General features: G+C 44.8%; 1 protein-coding gene across 2 annotated transcripts in view; it reads left to right on the forward strand.

The window, feature by feature from the left end:
* LOC145397828 (uncharacterized) overlaps nucleotides 1–10,000 on the forward strand; it is a 115,225-nt gene that overhangs the window by 87,569 nt on the left and 17,656 nt on the right. For both annotated transcript variants that reach the window (XM_080270863.1, XM_080270862.1), the window contains exon 3: nucleotides 4,994–5,123. In XM_080270863.1, coding sequence (XP_080126989.1) covers nucleotides 5,000–5,123 — 124 coding nt within the window. In that variant the 5' untranslated portion in view covers nucleotides 4,994–4,999. The remainder of the gene's footprint in view (nucleotides 1–4,993; nucleotides 5,124–10,000) is intronic.

Consider the following 10,000-nt stretch of genomic DNA (forward strand, 5'->3'; position numbering starts at 1 on the left):
TTACTCGACCTTGTTTCCCTTCCTTACCTGACTTAATTACCCTGCCTCACCTCCCTGCCTTACTCGACCTTGTTTCCCTTCCTTACCTGACTTAATTATCCTGCCTCACCTCCCTGCCTTACCTGCCCTAATTACCCTGCTTCACCTCCTTGCCTTACCTGATCGTCTTTCCCTCCCTTACTTGTACCTTCCTTCCCCACATCCAGCCTCACCTCCCTGCCTTACCTGACCTTACATGACCTAATTTTCCCAGCCTCACCTCCCAGCTTCACCCTCCTGCCTTACTTCCTGTCTCCCCCTAACATACCTTCCTGTCTTACCTGTCTGATTCACCTCTCTTTCTCTTGTATCTTATTCCTCACTTTCTCTTTTCTTGAAACCTTCTCCCCCGTCCCGTCTTTCATGAATAGATAAATAAATATGTATGTATATATTTATGTATGCTTGGATAGGGAGAGAGAGAGAGAGAGAGAGAGAGAGAGAGAGAGAGAGAGAGGGAGAGAGAGAGAGAGAGAGAGAGAGAGAGAGAGAGAGAGAGCGAGTATATGCTTTTTCTTTCTATGAATATTTTAAGGTCTTTCACGCCGCATCTCTCTCTCTCTCTCTCTCTCTCTCTCTCTCTCTCTCTCCTGGACCCGCCAACACAGGTCTTCATTCTGTTCAAAGTCCCGGCTATGGGTCACTACCAGGACGGAGGGTGTGTACCAATTTTTGGCTGACGATTGTACGTTTGTCGGTGCGTTTAGGTAGGTGAACGTCTGGGAAGGCACTTAAGTCGTCGAGAGCTGCTTTGTTTTCATCTAATTAGCAGTTTTCATGGGTGGGTCAGAATTCCGTAATATCGAAAATTAACTTAGGCAACAAGAATGGAACGAACAGAAAAAAAAAATGGTTATCTTAACTGGAAGGATGAAAACCGCATGAGGGCAAAATGGAGATGAAATATATGTGCCTGTGTTTGGTCGAACGCCTTGGAAATATTTAGTTCAAGATATGAAAAAAAAATAAAAAGAAATCCCTAACGGAGGACAACAAAACACCTGAAATGAAGTCGCCAGGGGAACAAACATGATGGATCCCATATTATGCATTTTTACTCTAACTTGGTCCAGATTTTCGGCCTTTTGCAGGTTATTCCACGAAGCTCAGTGTCGGAAAAAGACAAAATAGCAGCTGTACATTCTTCCCAAAGCACTTTTTCCGTTACTGGCATCATATTCTAGTGTTAATCTCTTGTTACAACTCAACATTCAAGATAGAGAGAGGGCAGTTTTAGGCCAAGTTAGAGTAAAAGGAACACTGAAAGATGCTGAAAAGAAGTTGCATCAAAATCTTTCAATACAGTGTGGACGCAAACAGTGTAGGATGTACTAGAGAAGAAAAATAGTTTGGCCGTAGTTATGGAGCTGAAAACGATCACTCTTTATTGGGGCAGGATGAACGAGGACACTGAAGACTAGGAGGAAAGGAAGAGGCAAAGATTAATGAGTTTACTTGTAGAAGAGTGTTAAAAGGTGGGTGTCTTTCTGTTCAATTTTCCATTTCCTACTGTTCTTTCTTCTCCTACTTCGTAAGTTCTCCTCCTCCTGCTCCTCCTCCTGATTGACTGCTGCTGTCTACCTTAAAAGCGCCAAACAAGGCTGCCACACCACCCCTGAACATCCACACTGTGCACTGTGCAGTCCCCTTTTGTCTACAAGACACTCCGTAAACAACGTACCCGTACATAGCGTCGCGTCACGTCGTTATATATTTTTCAATTTATTCAGTGCCAATAAAGTAATATAAACACAGATTGGGATTTGCACAGATAACCCTGAGTTAACGGTCACTACTCTTACTTTCGACCTGTGATGGGCTGTGGATCAGTGAGAGTCTCTGTAAGCCAAGTGACCACCATCGGGACTTTTTAATGTACTAGGGATCACTGTGGATCAGTGAGGGTCCCTGTTAGCCAAGTGACCACCATCGGGATTTTTTTTGATGTAATAGGGGTCACTGCTTCAGGAGGAAACTTGTGTACTTGTCCCGCATGGGAGAGTTCCTTGTCTCAGTGGAGTGAACGGAGCTGGGGCCTGATTAACTGCTGCCTGCCTTAAAAGCGCCAGGGAAAGCTGCCGCACCAGCATCCCTGAACATTGTGCGTTTCCCCGTTATGTCTACAGACGCCCCATTAACTCAACGTACCCTTTCATAATGTCATGCTGTAGTTATTAGTTTATTTGATTACTTTCTCTTTCAGGTTACTCAAACTAGTAGCCTGTAGATTAAGTATTAGAGAATGTGACTTTTCCTTTCCAGTATTTCCCGTGAAATTTCCATGTCAGTTTTTCCATGCTGGATGGTGGTTTTTCTCACTTTTTCCTGGAGGGTTTGGGGGTGGGGGGAGCCTTCTTGCTTTACTATCCTTATCCTTCAGCATGTAGAGTTAGATCTTGTAGTAGTAGTCTTCTTTGTAACAAGCAGCCTCGACAGGACCATAAGGTCTGTTGCTTTTTGCTTTCCTCCTCCTCCTCCTCCTCCTCTTAATGAACAGTCTTACCACACCGCCTTAGGGCAAGACAGTTCTACTCTTGACCCCTCCTCCTCCTCCTCTTCCCTCCTCTCCTCTCTTCTCTTCTGTCCTCGGCTCTCCTCTTCTCCTCTCTTCTCAGATTTTCTCTCCTCTTTTCGCTTTCTCTTCTCTTCCCTCCTGTACTGATCTTTCTTGTTTCTACGTTTTTCTTCCCTTTTCTCTTCTATTCTCTTTCCTCCACTCTCTTCCACTTGTGCTCTCCTCTCCTTCTTCTCCTCTGTCTGCTGTCTCTCGCCTTGCCTGCCCATCTATCGCCTGATACCACAGCCAGAATTTCACACGTGACACTCATTCACCTCACGTTCATTCGATAGATAGAGAGATAGACTTAGATAGATGGACTAGATAAACAGATAGACGATAGATAGGTAAAGAGAGGTACTTATACAGATTGACCGATTTAAGGCCAGATGGAGAGACAGACAGGCAGGCCGGTAGATAGAAGGATAGATAGATAGATACGTAGACAGACAGACAGATACGGTAGATAGATAGATAGATAGATAGATAGATAGACTTTCGCACCCTGCCTCACCTTCACCCACTCAACTCACGCAAGTCTTACATCACACACCTTGCTTTCATTTTTCATCTTGTTTCACGATGTTTTTATTATTTTTGTTTTTTCTTGTGTGTGTGTGTGTGTGTGTGTGTGTGTGTGTGTGTGTGTGTGTGTGTGTAGTTTTTCTGTTCTTGTTTTTGCCTTTTATTTTTTTCATGTTTTCTTCCAACCATTTTTCTTTTCTTCTTTTCTCTGTTTTTTCTGTTTGCACCTCTGCTTTCCTTTTCCTTCCCCTTCCTTTCCTTTCCTTACCTCTTTCCTCTCCTTTCCTCTCTCTCTCTCTCTCTCTCTCTCTCTCTCTCTCTCTCTCTCTCTCTCTCTCTCACACACACACACACACACACACACACACACACACACACACACACACACACACACACACACACACACACACACACACTCCTAGCCCCGTATCAGATATCACAGCTGCGTGGAGGTGAAAGTGGTTTTTTATTTATATAATTCAATTCAGTTTTTTTTTTCTGTGTGTGTGTGTGAGTGAGAGAGAGAGAGAGAGAGAGAGAGAGAGAGAGTTACTGGTATGCGTGTATGCTTTTGTGTGTGTGTGTGTGTGTGTGTGTGTGTGTGTGTGTGTGTGATGTAAATATATATTACATTTATTCCCTTTAGTGTTAAATTTTTTATATACTAAATAAGATGGTCCAGTATTAGTGAAAATATTACAATAAACAGTCAAGAGGTTTTCAGAGTCTAATGGGCAAAATAAATCGTTAAGATACAGGTGCTAAGGATTCTTCAAAGACCACAGGAAGACGCGCGTAAGTCAGCAAGGTAACGGACTGGAGAAGGAGGTGTAAGGGAAGAGGGAGATGGTGTTAGGGAGAGGGAATGGTGATTTGGAGTATAAGGGAGGGAGTAGGAGGGGGGTTAGGGAAGGGGGAGGAAGGGTATAGGGAGACGGGATGAAAGGAGGGAGGGGGGAGAATATGGGGAGGGGAGGAAGGGGGAGGGAGGGTATGGTGAGGGAAGGAGGGAATGCTAGACAGTAATGGACAGGTTGACAGACAGTGGCAAAAGCCGTCTATCTCGTCCCTTACACACACACACACACACACACACACACACCACATTAAAAAAAAATTTAAAAAACAAGCAGTGTTGTCGTGCATTACAGGAAGAATCTGGTTTAGAATAAGTTAAATCTGGTTAGGGTTAAACACAGTGACATTGGTTTAAAGATTAGGCTTGGTTTAGGTGGGTCTGGGTAAGTTAAGTGAGGTTAGAATATATTGAGGCCAGAGTAAGTTATGTCGTCAGCTCAAGAAGTTTCAAGAAGTTTTCCATAGTGATCCCAGACTCTTTCTTGCTGCCTCCACACGTCTAACTCAGCTTAGAAGATGCTTTTGGGGACTGGAGGGGTACGATGTAGTTACCTTTAACCCTTTCACTACGAGATGTGTCCCCTAAGCTGAGAACATCGACTGTAGGTGGTAAAAATGAAAAGATGATGTCAGGATAATGAATTCGCCCTCCTCAGTGTGTTCGGAAAGCAAGTCCATACAGCGCTTATAGATGGCTGCACCCGACTTCACATGCCACCTCTTTGACACCAATACCCACCGCCGGTTCTTCTTGTAGTTCTGTCCTACCTGATATCATTATTGTGGTTTGCAGAGGAGTGTTGTAATGATAGTAGTATTTTTTGTTGTTATTGTACGTATTTCTTCATTGCTAATTGTTATTTTATTTTTATTATCCTATTAGTTTTTTATTACGTCTTTTGAATGGACTGAGAACTGCTTTAGGAAATTCATGTGTGAAATTTTCTCATTAACCAATATGCCAAAATTACCTGGTGTTGAAAAGTATTAATTATATTTTTCTTGCCCCTCCAGGTTGGCATGAGGGGGGGCCAGGTGCGCCAGGGAGGGGGAGGGAGCGCTACCCCCCCTCCCCCACTCCTCTTCCCCCCTGCCCTCACCTGCCTCTTATTCTTCTTCCTCCTCCTCTTCGCCATGCCGCAAGGTGAGTACGGGAGACGTGTCAGTTGGGAGGTGGAGAAAGAGAGAGAGAGAGATTCGTATATACATTCATGCAGAGATAGATGAATAGATAGATAGATAGATAGATGGATAGATAGATATTACGTAGATGGGTGAATGAAGATAGATGTACTGACGTAGATGGATGGATAGATGGATGGACTGACATGGTTAGGGATATATAGTTATTGAGAGAGACAGAGTGAGAGAGTAGGTTGATAATTAGGTGGACAGAGAGAGTGGGGGAGAGAGATATAGAGTGAGAGGGAGATAAAGCGTGTGTGTGTGTGTGTGTGTGTGTGTGAGAGAGAGAGAGAGAGAGAGAGAGAGAGAGAGAGAGAGAGTCTAAATACGATGCTGCTGGTTTGAACTGACATGACGACAACAAATACAAGCCCACGAAAGGAAGAGACAGCACAGACAAGCACTATACTCATTTTACTCCAATTTGGCCTAAAATTACCATCTCTCCGTCTTGAATGTTGACTCGTAGCAAGAGATTAGTACTAGAATATAATGCTAGTCACGAAGAAGTACAATTGAAATGACGGACAGCCTCAGTATGGTCTGTTCCTGCCATTGAGCTACGTGAAATAAGCTGCAAAAGGACGAAAATCTGTGCCAAGTTAAGGTGAACAATAAAAGTGAAAACTGAACGAAGGCAGAGAAAAAACTGGTGCAAAAATGTCTGTGTCCTGATTAAATAAAATCTGTGTCACATCAAAGGAATCATGTCAGCGAGGAAGACCCAATTAAGGCAAGGAAAACAGATAGATAGATAGATAGACAGACAGGCAGACAGACATATAAATAAATATAAATAGATAGAGACAGGCTTAGAAAGATAGATAGTCATGTCAGGAAGCAGAATCCAAGTAAATCAGGGGAAAAGATAGATAGATAGAAAGATAGATAGATAGATAGATAGATAGTGTGTTTATCATAGGCAAAGCTTGTTTCATGAACCAACCAGCGTTTACAGTTTTAATAATACAGTTTTGGGCTGTGATTTGAGGGGAGATCTGTGTGTGTGTGTGTGTGTCTAGGGGTGGAAGCTTGGGGAGGAGAGGGATTGGGGTGGGAAGGAATAAACTTGAAAATAGATAGATAGATAGACAGATAGATAGATAGATAGATAAACATAGATAAAGGAAGACAAGGGCGTACACAGATAGTTGATATATAAGATGCCTCAAGAACGATTATTTTTCTTTCACGTGGCCACAAGAAACAACATCAAGCAGAAGAAATGCCTGACCATAAGGACAAGGAGCGGGAAGGAGGGGTAGAGAGGGGAGAGGGGGAAGACTGGGGTAGAGAGGGGAGGGGGTAAGGAGGGAGTGAGGTAGAAAGGGGAGGCAGAAGGGTGGGGGAGAGAGAGGGGGATGAGATTAATGCTAGGGTGACACAAAAACAAATACGGTTAACGATAAATGGATGCAGGGAGGGGAGAGAGGGAGGGGGAGAAATGAAGAGAGAGAATGGAGAGGGGTGAGGGAGGGAGAGGGGAGATGGATAGAAAGGAGAGAAATGGGGACGAAATAGGTGAGGGAACACACACACACACACACACACACACACACACACACACACACACACAGATAGAGATAGATAGATAGATAGATAGATAGAGAGAGAGAGAGAGAGAGAGAGAGAGAGAGAGAGAGAGAGAGAGAGAGAGAGATACTGAAACGCGGCAAGCTGTCTCCGTAGAATTTTTTCTAAATTTTGAAGCCATGGTAACTGGAGAAAAAATTATCAGTTAAGCTTCTATAATTAATATTCAGCTGAATAATATCGTCTAGTGCCGCCAGGAATTAGATAGGGAATGAGAGGGAAGGATATGGAAGCAGGAAGGAGCACTAGGGAAGGAGGAAGCTAGGGTAGGAAGTCTGGATGAAAAGCGAGAAGTAGGAAGGACGGATGAGGAGGGAAGGATAGAGAGAGAGGGAGGAGGAAGGAACGGGGTAGAAGGTAGAGAAGGAGGAGGGAGGAAGAAGGAAGATATGGGAGGGAGAGAGGACGGTAGGGGTGAATTGGAGGGAGTAAATGGTAGGGTAGGAGGGAGGGAAGGAGAGAGAGAGAGAGAAATGGAGAGAAGAAGGGAAGGAGGAGGAAAAGAGGGAAGAGAGTTTGGGAAGGAAGAAGGATTTAAAGATAATTAGAAGTGAAAGCAACTCTTGTCCATTATCTCCTCTCTCCTGTCTTCATTTCTATCTTTCTTTTTCCCTTCCTTCCTTCCTTCCTCCAGCTGAAACACTCCCTCCTTCCCTCTATCTTTCTTATCTTCCGTCCCGTCTCCCTTTCTCCTTCCTTTCCGTTTAACTGACCATCCTTCCACCTCCTTGACATTCTCTCTCTCTCTCTCTCTCTCTCTCTCTCTCTCTCTCTCTCTCTCAGCACCCTACAAATGGCCCTTCCTTTAAATCCATTAGTGAGTATTAATCTTTCAATGTTGATCGTTTCTCTTTTTCTCTCCCCCTCTCTCTCTCTCATTCCCTTTATTCCCTTCCATCCATTTCTCTCCTTTTCCCTCCCTCTCATTCCCTCTATCCCTACCCTTCTTTCCCCCTCTCTTCACTTCTTCCTTTCCTCTTTCCTTCATTTTTTCCTTGGTATTTCTCTTACTTTCTCTTTTACTAAATTCATGCTTTCCCACTGCAAGCATATTATAAACTCTAAGGAGATGACTTGCCACGTTTCACTACCTCGCCTCTCGCGCCGCCTCTTTTTTGCTGTCTCCTTCCCTCCGTTATTCTCTATCCTGCTCTCCTCTCGTTCTTTCTCTTCTCTCTTCTTTCTTCTCTCATTCTTTTCTTCCTTCTTTATCTCCCACTTTTTCCCTCTTCCCCCTTTTTTTTCTTTTGCTTCAGGTACTTCATGGTCAGGAGAACTCATGTTTAGTTCTACCTGATACCAGACGATTTCTTCTAGCCGAGTAGGTATAGGCGCCTGAGAGTGCTAATGCTGATGCCATTAATACACGCATGGTCGGGACAACTCCAGTATTTATTTCGTTGTAGCACTTAACGATTTCATTCAGCTGGGAGTGAGCCACAGGAGCCCCAGTGATAATTTTTACCATTGCTTCTCCCGGGTTAAAAAGTCTACGGAGATGACTTGTCTCGTTTCACTATCTTGCTTCCTTTTTCCTCTCTCCACACACACACACACACACACACACACACACACACACACACACACACACACGTCTTATCCCTCCACGTCGTCCTCGGTCTTCCTTTCTTTCTCCTCCCCCAATCCCCACCTCCTTTTCTCCTCCACGTTAAAGGATCATTCTCTTGGGTGATCGTGACGGAGGGAGAGAAGGAGGGAGGGAAGGAGAGAGAGAGGGAGGGGAAGGGAGGTAGGGGAGAGGGGGTGGTGATTAATATGGCGCCAAAGATCCCCCCTTCTCCACTAGTCATTACCCCTCTCTCTCTCCCTCTCTCTCTCTCCCTCTCTCTCTTTCTCTCTCTCTCCCTCTCTCTCTTTCTCTCTCTCTCTCCCTCTCTCTCTCTCTCTCTCTCTCTCTTTCTCTCCCCTCTCCCCCTCCCTGCCTCCCTCTCCCTCCCTCCCTCCCTTCCTCCTACTTTTTGCCGTCTTCCTCCTCTTCTTTCTCCCTCTTCTTCATTTTTTTTCCCGCCCGCCTCTTTTTTCCTCTCTTCCTCTCGCTGTCTCTCCTCTCTACCTCCTGTCTCCTTCCTACTTTTCTCTTTCTCTTCCTACTCTAAACTTTTCTCTCCTCTCCTTCCATCTCTCATTTTCTTCCCGCCATCGCTCCTTTCCCTCCTTCTCCCTCCCTTCACTCCCTCTTTCTCCCCACCACCCTTCTTCCTTCCCCCTCTCTCTCTCTTTCTCCCCTCCTTCACTCCCCTCTCATTTTTCTCGCTCACTTATTCCGTGTCTCATCACATTTTCTCACTCCATTCATCAATTATATCCTTCCACTCATGTTTTCAATTCTCTCTCTCTCTCTCTCTCTCTCTCTCTCTCTCTCTCACACACACACACACACACACACACACACACACACACAGTCTCTTCTTGGCTTAATATCTCTCTGTCCCTCCCACAATGTCTCATCTCTTCCCGTCCTCTTCCCCTCTCTCCCTCCCTTTCCATCAATCCATCATACATCGACCCAGCATACATCGCGGCCAGACCAAACCAGCACCATCACTCACGCCGCCACCGCCACCAGCTGGTAAATTGTAAACAAACCGTCGTCATGGCAACGGGGACGCCACTCACCGTTTCCATGGCAACCGGATGACGCCGAGTTCTTTTCACATGTAACCCACACGCTAATGCGTCAGAATTATACCGCATATTTATTAGGTACTTAACAAGAAGAAAAACACGATAGTTTTTGTTAATACGATAATTTTCTAACATTGTATGAGCTTTTTATTGAATAATAAGATGGGGATTGAATTATTAAATGAAAATTGTAGTCTTTGGAGTTCACCAATCACTGGCAGGCACTCAGGAGGCGAGTGGCTATTGGTCGGAGGTTAGACTGCATGGCTCGCCTTGCACTTACGCACACGCACGCAAGCATCCGCCCACCCACCCACCCACCCACCCAACCACACACACACACACACACACACACACACACACACACACACACACACACACACACACACACGCACGCACGCACGCACGCGCGCGCGCGCCTCGTTGTTTCTTTGCAGACGTTCCAATCTACGGTCCAACCTACGTATGTAATATTCTACCTTTTTTAATGACCAGTGTACCTTCGTATCTGTCTACCTGTCTGCTTACTAACCTACCTACCTACTTTCCTACCTACCTAACTACAGTACCTACAGTATCTACTTAATTGTCTGCATT

The sequence above is a fragment of the Coenobita brevimanus genome, chromosome 43 (genome assembly GCF_032717465.1).
Source record: "Coenobita brevimanus isolate Jiangsu-jjx chromosome 43, ASM3271746v2, whole genome shotgun sequence".
NCBI lineage: Eukaryota > Metazoa > Arthropoda > Malacostraca > Decapoda > Coenobitidae > Coenobita > Coenobita brevimanus.